At 41.3% G+C, this 23,302-nt stretch overlaps 1 protein-coding gene across 5 annotated transcripts in view; it reads right to left on the bottom strand.

The window, feature by feature from the left end:
* The window catches only part of GPR107 (G protein-coupled receptor 107), a 117,991-nt gene that overhangs the window by 37,448 nt on the left and 57,241 nt on the right, over positions 1–23,302 (bottom strand). For 3 of the 5 annotated variants that reach the window (XR_002784998.2, XM_010587561.3, XM_064291329.1), the window contains 8 exons: positions 22,105–22,215; positions 21,615–21,748; positions 16,788–16,863; positions 15,424–15,497; positions 14,867–14,984; positions 10,396–10,526; positions 3,745–3,788; positions 3,359–3,439 (listed from right to left, as the gene is read on the bottom strand). Coding sequence is in view for 4 of the 5 variants with exons in the window: in XM_010587561.3 (XP_010585863.1) it covers positions 3,359–3,439; positions 3,745–3,788; positions 10,396–10,526; positions 14,867–14,984; positions 15,424–15,497; positions 16,788–16,863; positions 21,615–21,748; positions 22,105–22,215 (769 nt within the window). In the remaining variant the exon portion in view is untranslated. The remainder of the gene's footprint in view (positions 1–3,358; positions 3,440–3,744; positions 3,789–10,395; positions 10,527–14,866; positions 14,985–15,423; positions 15,498–16,787; positions 16,864–21,614; positions 21,749–22,104; positions 22,216–23,302) is intronic. The other 2 variants (XM_003407418.4, XM_023544838.2) reach the window with 1 other exon arrangement.

Genomic DNA, 23,302 nt, shown 5'->3' on the forward strand with positions numbered 1-23,302 from the left:
AGCAAAGAAGTTCCTGGAATAAACCGAATGCTTCGAAGGCCAGTGTAGCGGGGGCGGGGGTTTGGGGACCATGGTTTCAGGGGACATCTAAGTCCATTGGCATAATAAAATCTATTAAGAAAACATTCTGCATCCCACTTTGGAGAGTGGCGTCTGGGGTCTTAAATGTTAGCAAGCGGCCATCTAAGATGCATCAATTGGTTTCAACCCACATGGAGCAAAGGAGATTGAAGAACACCAAGGACACAAGGTAATTATGAGCCCAAAAGACAGAAAGGGCCACATAAACCAGAGACTACATCAGCCTGAGACCAGAAGAGCTAGATGGTACCTGGCTACAACTCATGACTGTCCTGACAAGGAACACAACAGAGAACCCCTGAGGGAGCAGGAGAGCAGTGGGGTGCGGACCCCAAATTCTCATAAAAAGACCAGGAATAATGGCCTGACTGAGACTAGAAGGACCCCAATGGTCATGGCCCCCAGACCTTCTGCTGGCCCAGGACAGGAACCATTCCCGAAGTCAACTCTTCCGATAGGGATTAGACTGGACAATGGGTTGGAGAGCGATGCTGGTAAAGAATGAGCTTATTGGATCAGGTGGACACTTGAGACTATGTTGGCATCTCCTTCCTGGAGGGGAGATGAGAGGGTAGAGGGGTTTAGAAGCTGGTGAAATGGACACAAAAAGAGAGAGTGGAGGGAGTGAATTGTCTCATTAGCGGGAAAACGATTGGGAGTATGTAGCAAGGAGCATGGAAGTTTTTGTGTGAGAGACTGATTTGATTTGTAAACTTTCACTTAAAGCACAATAAACACACACACACACACATTCTAGTCTTCCCTGTACCCCTTTCAAAGGGTTTGCAATATTCACTGGTGAAAAATGGGTGCTTTCTTAACAGTGTGCTATCCTAAGAATGGTGAACGTGAGTCCAGGTGTGTTCCTGCTTTCATGTATTTGCTCTCTGCTGAAGAGGGCCCATGCTGTCACCTGGTGGAAAAATAAGAAACTGCCTTGTGTGCTCAGGCCAAAACAAAAGCATTCCTGCTCCACAGTTTCTATTTACTACAGAGGCTGGTGGACAATTCTGACCCTATCTGTGGCTTCATCTGCTACGCTATCGTGCTATCTGGCCAGGGAGAGTCCTTTACTAAGATTCTCAGCAAACTACCAAGGTCTCGTGGAGAAAATAGTCAGAGACAGTTAACAATTACCACAGTTAATCCCAAACTCTCTAAATACAAGGTGGACAGGGTTTAGAGAAAGCCAGAGGGATTAGAGAGATAACAACAACAAGAAACCTACCACCATCAAGTCAATTCTGACTCCAAGATATCCAATAGGGCAGAGCAGAACTGCCCCATCTTTCTCCCACAGAGCAGCTGGTGGGTTCCAACCACTGACCTTTTGGTTAGGAGCTGGGCCACCAGGGCTCCTTCAGAATGATAAAGAAGGGGATACAGAGGTGGAAAAAAAGCCCCCAAACCCAAGAATGTCCCCAAACAATAGTTATTCCCAGAGAGCGGGCTTTTATTTTCTAATTTTGGTTTTTCTGTTTGTGGCAGGATAGATGGTTAAATGCTAATTTGTTTTATTTACTTATTTAGGGTAATTTTCCTTTACCCCATTCTAAGAATGCAGGAGGGTTCTCTGTGCCCCCTGGCTCAGGGGACGGTTGTATAGCCAGGCTAAGGGCAAAAGGTTTCAGAGGACAACTGTTTAAAGCTTAAACTTACTGAAAATAATTTATCTCAGAGGGTGCTCTAGAGAAAGAAGGGAATCCAGTCACTTTTAAGGAAAAGAGGAGAAAACAAGAGAATAATTTCCCAGGACTAGGGGAAAAAAAAAAAAATGGTCGACACAGTCCATGATTGGGGCCTGTGAGCACTCTATAAGTCTGTGGGTTCCGGAAGGCTGAATTCTGAACACTGACCAGGGCTCCCAGCCTAGATAAGACCCTTGCACTCAGCGCTGCCCACAAGCAAGAGTAACTGGACCTCAACAGGCCACATGGGTCAAGACAACAGGAAATCTCGGTAGTAACTACTGTGGCCACAACAACAGATAACCCCAGAAGACTATGCTCTAAGTAAAAACCCTGGGACCCTGTCACACCTTAACACAAAGGCTTGAAGCCAGGTTTAATTTAATTTAAAGAAATAACATGAATCTACTGGTCCCACACTGTCCGGAGCAAAGGAGAATAAAAAAAAAAAAACAGACACAAGGGAAAGATTAGTCCAAAAGACTAATGGATCACAATACCACAGGCTCCACCAGACTGAGCCCAGAACTAGATGGTACCCACCTACCACTACTGACTGCTCTGACAGGGATCACAACAGAGGGTCCTAGACAGAGCAGGAGAAAAACACAGAATAAAATTCAGACTCACAAAACAAGAACTGACTTAACTGGTCTAGCAGAGACTAGACAAACCCTGAGAGTATGGCCCCTGGAGGCCCTTTTAACTTAGTACTGAAGTCACTCCTGAAGTTCACCCTTCAGCCATAAATTAGACAGGCCTATAAAATAAACAATAACACAAGCAGTTCAACCATCATATGAGAATAAATGGGTGTACCAGCCCAAAAGCAAAGACAAGAAGACAGGAAGGGACAGGAAAACTGGATGAATGGAAACGGGGAACCTGAGATCGAGAAGGGGAGAGTGTCGACACAGCAAGGGGCTGGCAACCAATATCGCAAAACAATTTGTTATTCACTGTTTAATGAGAAACTTATTTGCTCTGTAAACTTTCAGCTAAAGCACAGTTTAAAAAACTGACATTAAAAAAAAATAATGTGGTATTAATTACATACCAAATTTGTGAAATAAGATTTGTAATCACTGCATGTTTTCCAAAATTTCTTAAAAGAACCCACATTACTTTTACAATTAGTAAAAAGGTCAGTAATAAAACTTTATTAAAAACAGCAACAGAAAAACCTTGGTTCTTTTTACTACTGGTAGTAAATGATCTGCCTTAGTATCAGCACTGGGTATATGATACTGCAGATTCAGAGGCAGCCTCCGCGTCTGAAAGAGCACTACTCCTTGGGACTCTTGTGGTTTGAAATTCCCGTTACGCCACAGCAGCCTGTGGTCGTGAACACAATTCAAATAACCCCAGGAACACAGAAGCACACAAAACATTTTCTTTGTGGCTTCTTTTCTGACTTAGGAGGCATGGTTAGAAAATCAAGGAGATGCAAAAGGGCTATAATAGCACAACCACTTGAAAACCAGAGTTTTAACAGTTCTTTCTGGAATCAGAGTTTCATTTTAAATAAATACCAACACATCTATTTTGAAAGCGTGTTAAATCAGCAGGAAGGGATGCTTTACACATACCCATCTCCAATCCATAGTACCTCCTGTTCTCACAGTGAAGTGTGATCTTTCCCTCCTTCTTCCAAGATGAGACTTTTCTTCCTGACTCAGTTTTGAGAAGGAAAAAATCACACTCATGAGTGGAAATGAAATGAAATCATCTTAATATGCAGCGATCATCTCCAAGCCTCCTTGTACAACTGGACTCTGTAACATTCAACACCTGCTTCTCTACCATATGACCGCTGAGTGCTCTTGCAAAGTAAGCCCCCAGGACTTCCCTGGCCTGCCTCCCAGGGAGACAGCATCGTAAGGCCACAGTTTTTCTCCCTCTATCTCTTAGCAGCACACAAGCACATGGGTTCCGGGAAAGGTGAGCAGCACAAAAAGAGCACGAGGAAACTTGCCTTTTCCATCTGTTGCTGATGCTTCTTGTAAATGTCTGATTGACCTAAAAAGAGGCATTAGGAAAACAAAAGGTTAGCCAGCACATCTGCATTCCTCCTTATTTCTAGTTCTAGTAACTAAGTATGATCCTGGCAAAGTCACAAATATTTTGGGGCCTTGAATTCCTCAATTATAAACTGAAAGGGTTAGACTAGATGATTTTAGCCTATTCTTCCTAACTTAAAAAGAAAAAAAGAGAGAGAGATCTTTGATATTAACTGGGGCCGTGTATGGTGCTCGAGTCTGAGAGTTAAGGATGCCCTCTGCTGGCCAAATCTGTGGCAAAGTGAGAAAACAATGCAAAAGTCAACCAATTAATACTTCTGATCTCCACCTAATCTCTCATTCCCGCAACTATCCCCCCACTACACACACACCGTTAAGACAATGGGGCATCTTTGAGCTCGTCTGCTCTCTGGAAAGAAGGACTCCTCTAAGAAGGTCACCAGACTGACTACTGACTTCTTAAGTCTAGGTCTTGGTACTGTAAGCATATGGCTTCTCACAAATTTGGTATTTCACTGGCTGGAGATTTAAAACTTTGTTGAAAAACGCCAGCCTCCAGGAAGTCTTTTATCTGGCTGCAATGTGCCAGTAACTAATTACCATCATTACAGTTCAGGCAGGGAACATTAATAATATTAATGAAGTCCTAGATCAGAGTTCTAGGTACAGCTCAGAGCCACCAAGGGAAAGACTGCTTTAAAGGGTAAGCACAGCACAGGCAGATATGTTGGAGAGGGAGGAGGGTGGGGTCTGACAGACCCAGGTTTACAGTCTGACACTGCCACTCCTTCTTTACTTGACCATGAAATAAACCACTCTTCCAAACCCTCAGCTGTTTGCCCATCTGTAAGATGGGTCTATTTGCTGTAAGAACTGAACAGCATCTGAAAGTTAATTAGCACAAAGCTGGCATCAAACCAATGCTAGCTGAATCTGAATATTTTTAAAAATTATCTAGAGAAAGATTCTCCACCCTCCCCCACCATAACCATTAATAATCATTGGTCTCTATATCTTTACCTATTCTTGTCATTTCATAAAAGTGAGATCATACATTATTTGTCTTTTTTGTGATTGACTTACTTCACTCAGCATACTGTCCTCAAGTTTCACCCTTGGTGCAAGCCTGTGTCAGGACCTCATTTTTCTTTACATGAGTAGTTATTGCATTGTATGTATGTACCTTCGGTGCGACTGATTAGTTTTGTGTGCCCTTTCTAGCCATGGTCTTGTAACTCCCACCCAGGTGGCTGGGTGGGACTGTGTGAGGGGGTAATCATGGCCCACCAAGGAGACTGGTGAAGAAGGACATCATGCCTGGTAAAGGAGAGGGCCAGCGAAAAAGAAGACGACACTCAATGAGATGGACTGACACTGTGGCTGCAACAATGGGCTCAAGCATAACAAAAATTGTGAGAATGGCACAGGACCGGGCAGTGTTTCATTCTGTTGTACACAGGTCCCTACAAGTTGGAGCTGACTCGACAGCGACTGATAATGGGGATTGGTCGGTTTTGACTTAAAAAAGAGCCAATTCCAGAGCAGAGAGGAAGATCCTACCACTACCAAGAACAGCCAGGAGCGTGTCCCTTGGACCCAGGATCCCTGTGCTGAGAAGCTCCTGGAACCAGGAGACCGAGAGAGAGAGCTGTAACCTTGAAGATGGTGAGAAGCGATGGCAGGAGAGACCTGACAGCAGAGACCTGGAGGCAGGAGATAGCGTAGTGGGCTTCCTGGCCCATGGAGAGGGAAAGCTGAGTGCCTTTGGGCAGAGGGCAAGGGCCAGGGAGAGGTGTGCCTGCAAGCACAGCTGGGGAGAGGCTGTCCTGATGGAAGAACTGTATCCTGAGTGTTCTGAGCCTGAATTCTAATTGTTACTTCCCTAATAAACCCCATAACCATGAGTATGGTCTGTGAGTTCTGGGTGGACACTGCAATGCATTATCGAACCCAACAGAGAGTACTATGGGAGGGACGGTTGGTGTCAGAATTGGTAAAGAAGGCAGAGAGAGGCTTGTCTGTTCTCCGCCTCGTGGGAGTCAGCCTTTCGCTGTTGATCTTGGTTCTCCTTCCCACTTGTGGGGTTGGAGGAGGTCAGACACCACTCCCACACCATTTTTACAGTACCACATTTTGTTTATCCATTCATCCATTGGTGGGCACTTAGTCATTTCCATCTTTTTGCTATTGTGAATAGTGCTGCAATGAACACAGCTATGCATACATCTGTTCGTGTTGCTATTTTTTTTTAGGGTATGTACCTAGGAGTGGAATTCTGGGTCATATGGTAGTTCTACTTTTAATCTTTCGCTGTTTTCCACAATGGTAGTACCATTTTACATTCCTACCAACAATGGATAAGAGAGCTGATCTCCCCACATCCTTGCCAGCATTTGTTATTTATTTATTTAAATCATTGCCGTTCTAGTAGGAATGAGGTACTGTCTTATTGTAGTTTTGATTTTCATCTCTCTAAAGGCTAACAGGAGCCCTGGTAGCAGTGGTTAAGAGCTTGGCTGCTAACCAAAAGGCTGGTAGTTTGAATCCATCAGTGGCTTCTTGGTAACCTTATGGGGCAGTTCTACAGTCTTACAGAGCTGCTTTGATTGGGAATCAACCCAACAGTAATGGGTTTCCTTTTTTCAGTGGTTAATAATGATGACCATCTTTTCATGTGTTTAAAGGTCACTTGGATATCCTCTTTGGTGAAGTGTTTGTTCATGTCTTTTGCCCATTTTTTGACTGGGTTACTTGGTTTTTGTTGTTAAGATGTAGAAACTTTATATATATTCTAGATATCAGATCCTTATCAGATACATGGTTCCCGAAGATTTTTTCCCAGTCTATAGGTTGTCTTTTTACTCTTTTGATAAAGATAATAGCGAATTTTTTGTTTATGATGATGGAAAAGGTGACACCAAACGTGGATGAAAACTGTACAACTTGACCAATATAAGTGACATTATTGAGCGGTACACAAGAAACACGACAAACCGGCAGTTATAGTATATATAATTGTGGAACAACAACCTCCCCCCCCACAAAAAAAGGGCTAAGTTGTTGATACTACTTAGATAAAACCAAACACCCCATGGGACTGGTTTTCTTACCTTGATGGATCAGGGTCATTGCCTTGAGGGACAATCCAGTCAATTGTCATAATACTGTTTTTAAAGGTTCTGTTCTACCTCCCAGTTTGGTGAATAATGTCTAGGGTCTTAAGAACTTACAAGGGGCCACCCAAGAGGCAACAATTGGTCTCTATTCACCTGGAGCAACAGAGGAAGAAGGAAACTCAAGAATCAGAGAAACAACTGGACTACAGGACTACTGTATTTTATGCAAATAATGTGTGCCTTCTATGTCTGTTTGCCAACCACGCCCTCCACCCCACCAGGTATTTTCATAAGAACACTGCGTCAATTTATTTTTACAGCAACATGTTAAAAAAAAAACTGGCATAGCAGTGCTTAGAAAATACCTTGCAGGGGAGGGTGCAGTTGGCAAACAAACATTATTTGCATAAAAAGACGATAATAGCTTCCATTAACCACTGCTTCCTCTAACATGAGACCAGAAGAACTTTAACACACGGCCAGAACTGGATGGTGCCCAGCCACCACTACCAAACATTTCAATCAGGGGCACAATAGATGGATTCTGATGGGGGGGGGGAACAAAAAACTTCAAATTCCCAAAGAACTGAGACTTACTGGACCCACTGAGGCTGTAGAAACCCTCAAGACTACTGCCCTGGAATACTCTTCAAACCCTGAAATGAACTACCCCATGAAATCATCTTTAAACAAACAGTTTAGCTCAAAAAGTAAAAAATGTCATCCTTGTTCTTTTTTTAAATCTTTATGAGATCAAAGAGACAACAGTTACTCTAAAGCACAGATGAGACGTTTAGGGACCAGTGAGTCTAAACTAACGGGGTTGAGTTGAAACAACCAGAGCACAAATAGTGAACAATATAACCAATGTCACTGAACAATACTTGCAGAAATTCTTATATGAGAGCATGTTTTGAAGTGTATATTTTCATCAAAAATAACTGCCCATAGGGGTTCCAAGGAATGGCTGGTGGATTCAAACCACCAACCTTTTGGTTAGCAGCCGAGCTCCTAACCACTGCGCAACCAGGGGTCCTAGATTAACTACTACTTCTAAAATCACCCCTCTAGCACTTACTGATATTTTTCACTTGACTTCAACATTCAGGATATTTATTGTAAAGAGTCTTGCCATTTCCAATCTGCACATTAGTGTTATAATTAGCAAGTGGCAAGAAATTGCCACCTGTAGCTCTGTAACTCTTCTGGGTCTTGCCAATACTCCATATTTCCCACATTTTACTGTTGTGATAGTGGCAGATGTAAGAGTAGAGTACTAAGCTCCGTTCCTTTTAATAATAAGATGCTCTTTTTATCTGAAGCAATGCTGGTCATCCTATGTTACTGATGCCTGAATTACTTATTCCTGGGTGGGGTGGGGGGAGGTGGTGGTGATTAAAAAGACTCATCTGTGCTCTTCTATGCTGGCAGCTGCCTGCTGAACTGATACATGTACTTGTCTGACATGTGATGGAGTTAGGGTTAAGAACAAATTTAATGGGCTGGAAGAGGATTATGCTCCACTGGTACCATGTTCTAAATAATCAGAGTAACTAAATGACCCAACAAATGTCAAAATCCTAAAAATATTAATTTATTGCATGGGGCATTGCAATAAGGAACACCTCATCTCTAATAGAAGGCATACATTGTATTTATGCAAATAACGCATGTCTTCAATGTTTGCCAACCACACGGCCCCTCCCCCCAGTGGTATTTTTCTAAGTGTGCTATGCTGATTTTTTTATAGCAACAAAAATGGCAAAGTGGTGCTTATAAAAAATACCTCTCGAGGGAGGGTGAGGTTGGCACACATAGAAGGCATGCATTATTTGCATTAAAATACCGCAGAATCTATTTTTTTAAACTTCATTCCAAAATAATTAATTGCTTAAAACAGTCACAGATCTAGATCATTAAGGGTGAAGTAAATTAGTTTACATTTGTGATCCTTCTTTCCTCCCGTATAAAAACTGAACCATAAATTTCCATCCTTCTGCATGTAATTTAATGAGGATATTCTTTGTCATCCACCATTGACTTGGCATCAACATTTCTTTACACAAATCAAAGTACACTATATACATCTAAAGGTTGTCATTTCCAGGAATGGAGCAAACTATTATAGAGATATCTGAAATGTTTATGTGCTGTGAATTATCACTTGTTTTATGTTAACATACTTCCTCATTTTCCATCTAACTTGGCAAGAAAAGGCTATTTATGGGATTCCTTCAAGCTTTTCCCCCCACCCCCCAAAAAATCCATGCTAAATGCCAGCCCATGGTGCCAGGTTGGCCAGGTTTACACACAGGAACAAACAATCTTTGATGGTTACGAGGGAGGGGAGCGGTGGGGAGGGAAAAACACTAATTAGATAGTAGATAAGTGGTAACTTCGGTGACAGGTAAGACAGTACACAATACTGGGGCAGTCAGTACAACCTGACTAAGGTAAAGTCATAGAAGCTTCACAGACACATCCAAATTCCCTAAGGGACTGAGTTGCTGGGCTAAGAGCTGAGGACCATGGTCTTGGGGGACATCTAGCTCAATTGGCATAACATAGTTTATAAAACAAAAGTTCTACATCCAGCTGTGGTGAGTAGTGTCTGGAGTCTTAAAAGCCTGTGAGCAGATATCCATGATACATCTACTGGTCCCATTCTAGCTGAAGCAAAGGAGAATGAAGAAAGCCAAAGACACAAGGGAAAGATTAGTCCAAAGGACTAATGGACTACAGCTACCACAGCCTCCACCAGACTGAGCCCAGAACAACTAGATGGTGCCCGGCTACCACCACTGACTGCTCTGACAGAGGTCACAATAGAGCATCCTAGACAGGGCGGGAGAAAAACATGGAACAAAATTCAAATTCACAAATAAAAGACCAGACTTGCTAGTCTGACAGAGACTGGAGAAATCCTTAGAGTATGGCCCACAGACACTCTTTTAATTCAGTACTGAAGTTACTCCTGAGGTTCGCACTTCAGCCACATATTAGACAGGTTTATACGGCAAATGATAACACACATTAGGAATGTGCTTTGCAGTTCAATCATGTATAGGAGACTAAATGGGCACACTGGCATAAAAGCAAAGACGAGAAGGCAAGAAGGGGCAGGAAAACTGGACAAATGGAAACAGGGAACCCAGGGTGGAGAAGGGAGAGTGCTGACACATCACAGGGTTGGCAACCAATGCCACAAAACAATTTGTGTATTAATTGTTTAATGAGAAACTAATTTTTTCTGTAAACTTTCACCTAAAGTTCAAAGAAAAAAAAGATCAAGTAAAGATTAATAAAGGCACAGATTCCAGGATGTCACCCCTGGAGACTGATCTAGAAGGTCAGTTGGATCAAGAAGCTCTATTTTTTTTTATTAAACAGATGCCCCGGGTGATTTGGACCAACTTGGGAATGACTATTTCAGCTGCCAGGTCTGACAGACAAGCCCACATGTGACCTCCCTCTATGCAGGTTACTCACCACACAACTGGGAAGAGGATGGCTCCACAGCACAACAGGTCAACCAGAAACAGAGAATCCTTCCACAAGCCATACTCAGTCGTCCCCTCCTCAGTGGACTCTATGATGATATAGGCCACGTTTGCCAGGACCTATAAGACACATGAAGTCACTGAGGCCCCAAAACATAGATGGATTGACAGTAACAGTAGCCCTGATAGGGTGTGGACACCTGCGTTTACCATTATTTCTGGCCCCACTTTTCTTCCAGAACTTTGCCACTCTCCTATCAAGAAACAGAGTCTCTGTGCCCTCCCTTTGAACCGGGGTGGGTCTATGACTGCTCTGACCAAAAGAATATGGTGGAAGTGATGATTTCCAAAGCTGGGTCATAAAAATGATACAGCTTCTGCCTGGCTCTCTCTTGGACACACACCTTTGGAGCCCTGCGCCTTCTTCTTGTAAGAAGTCTGGCCACCCTGAAGCCGCCATGCTGGAGACCGGTAGAGATACAGAGAAAAGCTTGAGAAATCAGTTCCTATCTAATCAACTCTTCCCAGGTCAGGAGACAGATGCAAATGAAGAAGACTTCAAGATGACCCCAGCCCCAGCCACTTTTTAACTGTAACCTCATGAAATCCCAAGCCAGGCCTACACAGTAAAGCCACTCCCGGATTCCTGACTCACAGACACTGAGAGAGAATAAATGGTTATGGTTGTTTTAAGCCACTAAGCTTTGGGGTGATTCATTATGCAGCAATAGATAACTGGAGCACTGTACTTTGCTTTTTAGGTACCCTGGGCCTCACTGGTGTCACTCAGGTACTAAGCAGGTAGCACTGTATTCCCCACTTAGCCACAATGCCCACACTCCTTAAGACCATCATCCCTCTGTAGGTACCTCTGGTTTTCAGCAAAAATAACTCTAAGTGCCAGATGATGGAACTGTGGAATCAGAGACCAGAGCAGCAAGGATGGTAGATGACACCCCAAAGACTGAGTGGTCGCATCACTCCTACATGAATAACTCAGTCTTCCCTACATTAGACATGGCTTAGCTCTTCTCACTAAAGCTCATCTGTGCCATGTACTGCTTCTGTAACATGTGTTTAGCATGTTACATAAAGTCTTTCCGCTGACAATAATAAAAAATTGTGGTGCTACTGAAGCATAAGGAAATTTACAGTTCATGACACATCCTTCAGAAGATTTCCATTAGGTATGGATGCAGAGGTTTTAATTCCACATGTATACCCCATAAGAAGTCCAATGTCCAATATTCTGCTTGACTTGCAAAGAATGTGAAATCTATCACGCATTTGGGTAGTCTCTAAGTGTGGTTTCTCTTTCTATACAGGACTTGTTATCATGGAAGCCATACTTCTCTTAATAAAGATGCAAAAATTATTTTGAAACCTAAGTCTCTTTACCGGCACTTGGCTTCTGGGCTCTTCCCTACCCCAAGTCCTCCTGAACCCCAGTCTATCCAAAACATCTGCACCTGTGGCTCTATGTATAAAGGCAAGGTGGAAAACAAAGGCTTTCACATCTTAAATTTGTAATTCATTCTCCCCTTAATTCACACTCTTTACATGAGAGACAAAATGTTCCTAGAGGTGCTGAGCCATGTGCCAACAGTGTTCTTGAAACAGTATCTTGTACGTCATTGACTCATTACTCAGAAACTTTCAGCAGTTCCCCGTGGTCAAAAGGAAGCAGTCTTAATTTTTAAGGCTGACATTCAAGGTGTTTCCAAGCTAGTCCCTTTATTTAAATACATGTAGTCCCCAGATTTTACAAACGAGTTCCATTCTTAAGTCTATCTTTACCTGAATTTGTACGTAAGTCAGAACAGTTAGGTACAGTTCGTATCTAACACCAGTTAGTCCAATGTTTGTCTTAGTATATAGTGTACTTTTCTATGCATAAAAAATATTAAACACTTCCAGATATGGTAAAACATCTTTAACAAAATAGTACAGTAATAACAATGTTTTGATATGTGTCCCAAAGTAGTGCCCATTTGTTATAACGAACCATTTTATGTACCTCGAATTTTTTATATAGTAGGCTTTATGGGGGTTGGTTCATAACTATGCTTGTAAGTCAGTCAGATGATCATAACCCAGGGACTGCCTGTACTCATAACTTCCTTATATTTAATTTTTTTAATGTCCTCGTTTCCTCAAAGTGATCTGATATGTAGATTTGTATGTTTATCTTTTGAGGGAGCAAAAAAGGGGTAAGCTATGAAGACTGTGCCCATTACACCAGGGTTCATGTCAAAGGGAAAAAAATTCAAAACAGAGCAGATGGTAGCAGCTACCAAAGGGAAAGGAAAATAAGCAGGCAGTATGGCAAAGTGGGAAGAGTACCCAGGTCTCATCACTTATAAGCATTGAGACCCTGACAGGCTGTAGGAACTAGGTCTGGGCCAGAAAAGCTCTGGTAGCTCAAAACCCAGAAGGCCTGTGGGAAGAGTACCCAGGTCTCATCACTTATAAGCACTGAGACCCTGACAGGCTGTAGGAACTAGGTCTGGGCCAGAAAAGCTCTGGTAGCTCAAAACCCAGAAGGCCTGTGCAGTTCCTCAGCATCTTGTATACAAGAGACAGCATCTTCTTACATGTTTCTGCTGGGAGTCCTTGACCTCTGACATATGCCTTTCCTGAAATATCCAGTAAAGGCCCATCTCAGCCATAAAGACCTTCCAGATCATTGAAACTTGGGAGTGATTACTATCCCCTTGAAAACCTATAGCAACTGGTCTGTACCATTCATTTGGCACTACCATATGTTCCTTGTTATTGAATATGAGGGTGGCTTTGCTGCTAATGTTTTTTTGCTGCTAATGTTGCCACCAAGCACCAGTGCTGATCTGAGAGCCTCGGGAGTTCTCCCCTTCCTCTCCTACTTGCCACAGTTACATTCTGCTCCAAAATGTGAGATTAGTTAATGAGAGCGATGTTGCCAAGCACATGTTGATTGGTCCAGCAGAGCAGAGTAGTTGGGTATCCCTGTTAGATCCCCTCTGTTTATTATAAGTTTTTTTTCTTTTAATGTCCAGGTTCTGCCTCCAATAAGACTGTTAAATATAAGACAAAACAAGATTTCTCTCCCAAGGGGCTTACAGCTTTGAAGGTTAGCCTCAGCCCAGGGCCCCAAGCACAAGAAGAGTTTAGTAAATATTTGGCCCCAATGTCTACTACAATATTCTACCTTGTGGAAACTCACTGGTGTCATTCACAGTTTTAATCTAATTTGTTATTAAAATCACTATGTACCTAAGCTGCTTCACTCAGACTCTCATTTTGTTATAGGAAAAACTGACGCAGAAGAGAAGTAGTATTTCCCTAAGTTTTCAGCAGTCTCTGTTCAAAGTCTAGGCTTCCACATGCTGGTTTAAAGAAGCCTGACAGTCAAACATTGTCCAGTGCAATGACCTGAAGTCTTGGTTTTGTCACTGTGGGGTTTATATTAACTTTATCCAAAGAATTTGGTCTTTGCTCTCGATTCCTGAGACATAACCTCTAGAAAAAAAAAAAGCCTTGGGATTTAAGTGTTTTTGGTAAGAGCTCGAGACCACACCTAACTAACAGGTTATGCCAATGAGGTGATAAGGTGACTCTGGGGTAGGCGAGAAAGACCTACTGTGTCACCTTGTGATATCAACCCACCTCAGGGGAGACGGGCTGAAATCTGTGTTACTAATGAGACCCCGATAAATGCTCTGGACACTGAATCTCCATGAGCTTCCTGTTGGCAAAAGACATCTGCTCTTGGGGTGGGGTGACACACTCTCTTTGGGACACAGAAGCTTCATGCTAAGAATCCTCCCAGATCTTGCCCTCTGTGTCTCTTCATTTGTATTCCTTTTTCCTATAATAAAACTGTAATTTTCCATGAGCTCTGTGAGTCATTCCAGCAAATTACTGAGCCCGAGTGAGTAGTGAGAGCCAGCAGGTCAGAGTGAGGGGGGCTGAGAATCCCTGAGCTTACTGCTGGTATTCAGAGGGGGCAGAGGCAACCTTCGAATTGATAGCCAGCAGGTCAGAAGTGAGGGGGCCTCCAAGCTTGAGGATGGCATCCTGAAGGGGTAGTGGGAAAACCCCAAATTTGCAGCCAGCAGGTCAGAAGTGTGCATGGGTGTTGCAGGGCCTCCCAAGCTTGCGACTGATGTCTGAAGTTTTGGGTCTATGTGTCAATCTGGAGGACTCTGTTCTTTAACTTGTAAGATCTGACCTAGCTCTGAGTGGTTAGGATCAGAGGAGGAATTGCTACATGGACAGCTGGGGTCAGAAAAGCAGCAGTAAAAGTAGATTTGATTTTTATCCACACAGTCAGAATTCTAGAGAGAGAGTCTTCAATCCCAAATGGCAGAAGCTGGGTTTCTGGGGTTGGTAAACTGACTCCCTCTTCCCAGAGGCCTGGAGTTGAGCCATACTGAGTGTCAAGAGAGGAACTAGGACAAGCAGGATTAGGGTGCCTTTACCTGGAGCGGGATGACAATCATGAAGATCTTTTTGTCTTTATCGGAAAGAATGTGCTTAATGAAAGCCCAGCCAGTGCCAATGAGTGCAATGGTGATGAAGAGTAGTGCCCCCTTCAAACTGGAAAATAAAAAATTAACAGTAACAACGGGTCTCTTCAGGCTCTCACTCAACAAGTTAGATTATAAGAACTTATTCTAGGACTTCACATGCTTCTTGGAAAAGACAAGCGGCCAGATTCTGGAAATTCATCTTAAGTGAGCAACACACTTTCCTGCCACACAAATTGTTAGCTATGCACCCCGCTATCTGAGCAGCCAACCACTTCAGGCAGACAAGCAGGTAGGCAGTCACTCCTAGGAGCATGCCAGCAATCCCAAGGTCTCAAGTCTGGAGAGCCACCTGTACGTCAAACACTTTTGGCATGGCAGGGACCCAGATGGGCTGCCACGAGAGGGCAGGGGCAGTCAACTTTGTCTTTTCCTATTGTAGTTTTTCCAACTTTTCCCATATGTCATTTCATGGCATGAGTATTTCACATGTCATCTTGCATACTTACAGGTGAGTGATGTAGTACACAACAGCCCAACCTTCAATTGGAAAGCCCTGGGAGGAGATGTAGTGATAGTCGATCTGAAACCAAACAACTGCATTTCAGAAAGGTCAGTCTACCACAAGACGTAAGTACAAAGTGAAATAGCAAATCATACCAGAGGATCCTATGATAGGGGATGTCTACCCTTCACCCACTCCCTAATACATGTCCATTCACAATGAGATACATGAGTGCACAAACATCAGGTAGCTTGACAGACTTGACAAAAGGTTTAATGTCACTAACACCCAGCTCAGGTCCCTCACTTGAGACAGATGATTCACTCTGGCAAACGGCTGCCTATTCTTTTCTTTAATATCTCCAAGGTCCAAATCACAAATCTTTTCAGTATTCCAGTCAAGAACTTTATCATCCGACCATTGCTGCTTACATAATAAATCAGTTAATCAGTAAGTAGAAGGTCCATGCAGATCATTCAACTTCGACTTTTTCTTTTTCCCATTAAGAAAAAAAAAAAAAAAATCTGTAAATTCAGAGCTATTTGAGGCCACCAGAACATTTTAATTGAAGTGGCAAGTTTCAGTAGTATGCCCAAAATGTTTCCTGGCAGAACTCAAAATGGTGACATCAATTTCTTTACATATCTTTCATTCTATCAGAAATGACTACCTAAATAACTTACGTGAGTCAAAGACCCTTTCATTCATTAGCTACATGGTTCCAGAAAAAAATCTTTTAACTTGGATCCAAATGGGAAATTACCCAAAAAACTGTCATTTCTTGAAACTGTAACTGGATATATTATTGCTTTTTCCTATGACAACATTTTTAAATGCAGGTAAGAGAGTACATGTCCAAGGACTGCCACCCTCACAAGTGTGGCGCACAAATTGGGGAAGTTGTGCTCTTACCCCCACAGACAAATTCATTTCAATTTGCATCAGTTCTATACATTCAAAGCTTAAGCTCAATTCTTACGCCTCAATCTTTAAAGCATCAGTTTGCTCTCAAGTAAGTATGGTAACACTGAGCTTCAAATTAAATGGGAATGTGAGGGAATACATGAAAAAATAGAAGTAGTGGAAACAATTCAGCAGGTGGCACTCTAATCTCAAAATGTGTTCTAGGAAAATTCTGTGTTTGTAAGGTAATACTGGAAGGTATCTTAAGTCTAATGCTGACGGATGTTGGGATCACTTGCCCCCTAAGAGCAAGTCCCCCTCTCCCAGGCAAAAGGCTTCATGAGTATTCTTTCATGTTTTGTTTCCCACCTATCTAACCCCTTTCTCTAATCTACTTTTCCTGCTCACATGGGCAATGTACTCTATTTCATAAATGACCCCCCCCCAAAAAACGCTGATACATACTGCATGAAACACCAAGGAAAGAGACTTGGTGAAAGGAAGGGCTGCCATCAACCAGTGAATTTTAAATACATCATTCCTATAAAAAAAGAGAGAGAAGACTTAAAGGAATATTCCATTTCTCAAAGGACAGGAGAAGCTCCATGCATTGGACCTATTTAAAAGGAGGCAGAAAACAAAATGTATGCAAACCACAAATAGGAAGGCTTTTTTAAAAAGTAGTTTCTGTAGGGAGAACTAGAGTCCTAACGTCATCTCTAAAATATAATCTACTGTTGTGAATGAAACCAAGAATTATGCATGTCAGACGTTATGGGTTCCAAGTTCCAACAAGATGGAAATCTAACACAGGCTGCTGGTTTCTTCCCCAAAAATCACCCTGAACAGGCCACAGAGGCTAAAATGAGGTGAATGAATATGAGAAAATGGCATGAAATCCCCGGGAAAGCAGAGGCAATTTGTACAGCTACAGGGGAAATCTGCAGTGCACAGTAGAGGGCTGGAGGCCAGGCAACAGGGATGGGCTAGGAAAAAGCAACAAGGTTGTGCCCCTTTCTCCCTACCTTATGATGGGTGCCTGTCAAACACACCAGACCAGTGGCGTAAAGTACCCATTCCCAACTCCACACCTCAAAAGGGAGATATAACACAGGTACTAGTCTACCTTTTGGGCTTTCAGGCATTAAATTCCTTTGCCCTCTCTCACCTCCCTCTAGGAATAATCTAATAGAAGACACATAAGACCATTATGGAGAAAACTTTTAACCTCTATTAAAGTACATAAATGAACACTTAAAGCCACCAGGGAGCTCTCACTTTCAGACACTAAGGCATTCTGCAAAGAAACAGGAGTAAAAAATGTGGAACAGGGGCAGCATCGGAGAAAAAAAAACTGTAGAACAGACGCTAGAGTCCAGGAATAGATTCATACTTATGTGGAAACTTGATATATGATAAAAGTGACACCAAGCACTGGGTCATCAGTTGTTCAATAGTTGGCACAGGAAAAACTGGCTCAAAGCTATATATTAAAATACATAAATAAATAACGTAGATCTTTATTCACACTTATATAAAGGAGAACTCCAGATGGATTCAAGAGCTAAACGTAAAAAAAACACCTGTGATTCTGGAGTAGGAAAGGGCTTAGGAGCCAAAAGGTACTAATTACTCAAAAGACAAAAGTTAGGCAGACCTGACTCCATTAAGGTTTGTCATTCAATAATGAACACCACTGACAAATTTAACAGATTAGGGGGGCAAATTTGCAATTCTAAAACAGACAAGGAGTTGATACCTAGACCAAGAAATCATGCAAAGCAACAAGAAAAAGACAGAAAACCCAACAGAAAAATATGCAAAGAATATGAATAGGCAGTCCTAAGAGGGGAAACCCATTAACAAGCTGAAAAAAAGTCAAATAATCGTATCAATAGATGCAGGAAACGTACTAGATAAAATCCAACACTCTTGCATGATGAAACTCAGTAAAATAGAAACAGAAGGGAACTTCCTCAACTTGACAATAAAAATCTACAAAAAACCTACAGCTAGTATCATACTTAATGGTAAGAAACTAGATGTTTTCTCCCTAAGATCGGGAACAATGCAAGGATGGCGTGTCTCATAACTCCTATTTGACATCATAGTGGAAGTCCTAGCTAATACAGTAAGGCAAGAAAAGGAAATTAAAGGTATACAGACTGGGAGGGAAGACATAAAACTGTCTTTGCTCACAGATGACATGGTTGTCTACACAGAAAATCCCAAAGAACTAAAAAATAATTCCTGGAACTAGTAAGTGATTACAGCCAGGTTGCAGGAAATAATGTTAATATACAGAAGTCAATTGCTTTCCTATGTATCAAAAATGGACAACTGGAATTTGAAATTAAAAACATAACACCATTTACATTATCACCAGAAATTTTAAATATTTAGGTATAAATTTAACAAAATAGGTACAAAATCTATATAAGGAAAACTACAAAACTCGGAAGAAAGAAATCAAAGAAGATCTAAATAAATGGAGAGATAGTCCATGTTCAGACAGGAAGGCTCAATGCTGTTAAGATGTCAGTTCTTCCCAACTTGATCTATAGATTCAATGCAATCCCAATCAAAACTGTTTCTAAAGTTTACAAGGAAAGACAAAAGACCCAGAATAGCCAATGCAATACTTAAGTGGAGGGCTAACACTATCCAGACATAAATACGGGGCGTATTTGGAAACTCTCTGAACTTTCTGCTTGATCTTCTGTAAGCCTAAAGATTCTCTAAAAAAATAAACTATACTCATTAAAAAAAAAAAAAAAAGGAACTAGGCCTTGCATAGAATGATTTGAGGGTGTGCATGAACTGACACATTTAAAGTCCAAGCACAAGTGCACTGATTTTCTTCCCTGGCACTTTCCCGTTCCAGTGTACGCCTACTTCAAGATCAAAAAGAAAGTCAAAGCCAGAGTAGTCTATCACTACTGAATGGCAATGAGAATTTACCCGTAGTGTAAAACTGCCCAGTGTAGAGAGCTGTGTTTGCTCACCTGTGGCAACCATGCCTTGCAGTCCAAAGTTAAAACATCAACAGCTAGGGCTGTGACGTGACAGAAAGAATACAGGGTCGCAGCCAGACCTATCTGGCTCAAACACTGGTCCTATCCTTACAAACTTAATCTCTCTAAGCCTCAGCAACCTCTCCTGAGAATGAAGTTGCCAGAAGATTAACTCAAAAGCTGATTGAAGATTAACTGAACTAACCAACATCAAGTGCCTAAATGGGCACAAAGCAGGCACTTGAAAAATATCAGTTGCTGGTTTTCTCCTTACCACTTTCCAGGATTCTCCTCTCTAAACTCTGGGCCCAGCACAAAACTCACAGAATTGAGATGGGCCAGAAATGCACAAGAAGCGTATCTGGGTTCCAGCCCCAGCTCTCTCATGTCTCTCACTTCCCTTCTCTGGGCCTCAATATAATCACCCATAAAACGAAGCAGCTGAGAAGATCTCTCAGCTCTTTTTGGCTCTAACTGTCCAAGTTGGAGTCATACACCCAACCACCACACACCCAATTCCGACTCATAGTGACCCTATAGGACAGAGTAGAACTGCCCCACAGTTTCCAAGGAGCTCCTGGCGGATTTGAACTGCCGACCTTCTGGTTAGCAGCTATAGCTCTTAACCACTACACCAGCAGGGTTTCTGTGGAGTCACACACCCTTACATTATTCAAATCTCCAACTAATGGAACTAGCTGTAAGACTCCTGGGAAAACATGCGGATAGGGCAGAGGGCTTAAAAATATTTAGATATTTCTGCATATATACTACTCTTCAACAAAAAGTTACACACATAAAAAAAATAGCTTGTACAAAATAGGCCAGTCTCATTTAGCCACAGCTTTAAAAGTGTCATTACAATTTTATTATAAGTGAACCAAGGGCAACGACTATTAGGTCACTAAATAAAGGGAAATTAAAACACCAATGAACAAACACCTTATTAGTAAAATATTTTATATGTATCTCATATTTAAAAAGCACCATAATTTTCAAAGCACCCTCATATACATTATATTTTGGGGATCACATAACAAGTCTAAGGATCTGGACTACCTCTAGGAGGAAGGCAGAGCTATTATTACTGTCCCAGTTTTATAGCCAAGAAAAAAGAGGCTTAGGGTGAAAAAAGTACATAGTTATTAAAAGTTTACACTTGAAATCAGGTCTTCTGCCTCCTAGTTCTTACTTCTCCAATAATGGCAAAAGCAAACTTTCTTAAAAAGAAAAACAAAACATCTTTTATGGTCTGAATTTGTAGGATTCTTTTACTCTTAGTAATGGCTGCCTAATAATCCAGTCCAGAACAGGGTTATGTAGGTCCTTCACAAGCAAATATGACATACTTTACATCTCATGGGTATAAAGGACACTGCATCAAATAAGAATCAGCAACTGCATCCAACCAGAGTCTAATATTCTGGGCTCTGAGCATTTCTAATAGAAAACAAACAGGTCACTAGGGATTACAGAGGTCTCAGTTTCTGCCCTAATGTTTCAGAGACAGAGGTATTTGGTATTTGGGGGTACTAAATTATTTTATTAATCCATATTATAATACCATATTCACATACCATCACCTACCCAGCTTACAGTCTTACAATAAAACACACATTTTATACTATTCTCTAACTGAAAACTAGTATTTTCTTCTCAATTTTCTTGGGAGGGAAATAGAGAACTAAACATTAGTTCCATGGACATGCAGCTGCTCCCCTCAAGAACCAAGTAGAGGAAGTTAAAGTCTCAGGGGTTTCAGGAGGCCAAAAGCCAGGCAGATGGGCTTTGAAGCAGTTTCTTCCAGCAGCAAGCATCTGGAGGTCAATAAAGAGACTCTCCCAGCCAGCTCTGAGCTGATGCCTTCAGTCACTAAACAATATCTCTACCCTCTCATCCAGGCAGTGGGTCCTCTTCATTAATCTCTTTAGAATAAACAGCCACTAAATGGGACCAATGTTCTCCCTCTGAGTCCTGGACTGTGGTATCTCTGCTATGGAAACACTTGGCTTATACATTTTATTTTGCTTGTATATTACTGAAATATTTGGATTTACTTTTTAAACAAAGCAATGGAAAGTGAACAAACACCAAGGAATGCAAAGGCCTCCCACACTGCAAGACTTCTGTAGTCTCCCTAGTGTTTCAGGAAGATGCCCTTTGAAGAGAACAAGACTATTAGTGCCAATTGCTCCCAAGTTCAGAAGCCAGCAAAAGGTAAAAATATACAAATCTCAAGACACTTTGGTTTGAAGGTCTCAAGAAAGTAATAATTTACCGTCGTTTTCGAAGGATGTGAATCCAGATGGTCCCAGAAAGGAAGAAGAAAAAGGCCATGGAAATGTATAATTTGGGGAGAGGAATTTCTCCTGCTGAGAGGTAACTGTCAGGATTCTTCTCTGTAATCTCAATCTGAAATCAACATGGAATTAATTTTTACTTTTAAGGAGCAGATCATCCCTTATTCAGCAATTTGGAATCTTAGTTGTTTCACTTAAGCTTAAGAAAGTGAGTACCAGCATATCACAACCAAATTTTAGTGCCCAGGTTAAAATGCAAACATGTTCTAAATTGCTTTATATTTTCTTATTTATGAATCCTCTGCCAAATACCCCACTGGCAAGGATTTTAGTCTGGCCATTATTTTTCTCTTACTCTCCTTAAGTGTTCTTAAAATCTATGCTTACATAGAAATAAACATCTTCTATGTTCACTGCTGACAAAATCCTCAGACCACCCCACATGAACAATCTCCGTAAGGTACTCACATCAAGGCTGAAGGAAACCTTGTCACTAGACAGCAACTCATTTCTAAGGCATTTATGAAAGTAAAGACTGTAGAGGCCTTCTTGGTCATCGGTGCTGATGTTAAAGAAAAACTGGAAGTGACAAAGAAAAAAATCTTTACCTAAATTTTTAAATTGTAGAAATAAATCATGACTATTATGGACAGAAGAAGACAGATTACTTGAATAAATCAAATTCTTCCAGAGTTTAAACAGGTGTTTTCTTATTCTGTAAGTCCCCCAACATTTTGTTATGACAATTTTCAAACATTCAGAAAAGTTGAAAGAACACCTGTACGCTCACTGCCTAGGTTCTACAATTTTACTATACTTGCTTTGTCCCATATCTGTCCATCTATGATGGTTTTTAAATCTGTAGAGATAATCAAAGACACAGGTATCTAGTCTTCAATCCAACGTATTACTTTGCCCTTTGAAGTAAAAGAAAAAAAAGTCTTTAAAAAGAAAGAAGGATCACTGGTACTTGAGTAGGTAAAGGCCCAATATTCCCTAATTAAAATTTACACCTACGACTTTACATTTAAATATTTTTCTAGAGTTTTAATGTATTTCATGTGTTTCAAATAAAGTTTAATATAACCTGACACACATACACTCTCTCACACACACTCACATAGTGTGACTCCAGGGTCAATTTTATGAACATTTTACCATAAGCAGTGAAAGCTAGAAAAGCCCTATCAATAAAAAACAAATCTGCCTAAAATATCTCGCTTAGGACTGCATAAAGAGATGGCAAAATTACAAAGAGAAGAAAAGATGATGATAAAATTTTCATGCAGGAGTTACCTCTAGAGCTGAGAAGGGATGTGAGGGACACCTGGGGTTTCTGGGGTGCTAGCACTCTTCTGTTTCTTGTCCCGGGCGATGGTGGCACAGGTGATTATTTATAATTACTTAATAAGCTCAACTTAAATATTATACACTTCTCTGTACACTATACCTCACAATTTTAAAGAAATGGGAAAAAAAAAGAAACATCTCACAAGAAAGAAATAAGAGACCAAGAACACTAAAGCTGAAATTATTAATCCGTTAAACCATGTCCCAAACTCTTCCTTCCACGTACATACTAAACAGAGTATGTATTCTAGCGTATTCAGGGTAGAGAAAAAGAAAACTTCTCTAAACATACTAATAATTTTTAGTTTCAAAAACA

The sequence above is a fragment of the Loxodonta africana genome, chromosome 9 (genome assembly GCF_030014295.1).
Source record: "Loxodonta africana isolate mLoxAfr1 chromosome 9, mLoxAfr1.hap2, whole genome shotgun sequence".
NCBI lineage: Eukaryota > Metazoa > Chordata > Mammalia > Proboscidea > Elephantidae > Loxodonta > Loxodonta africana.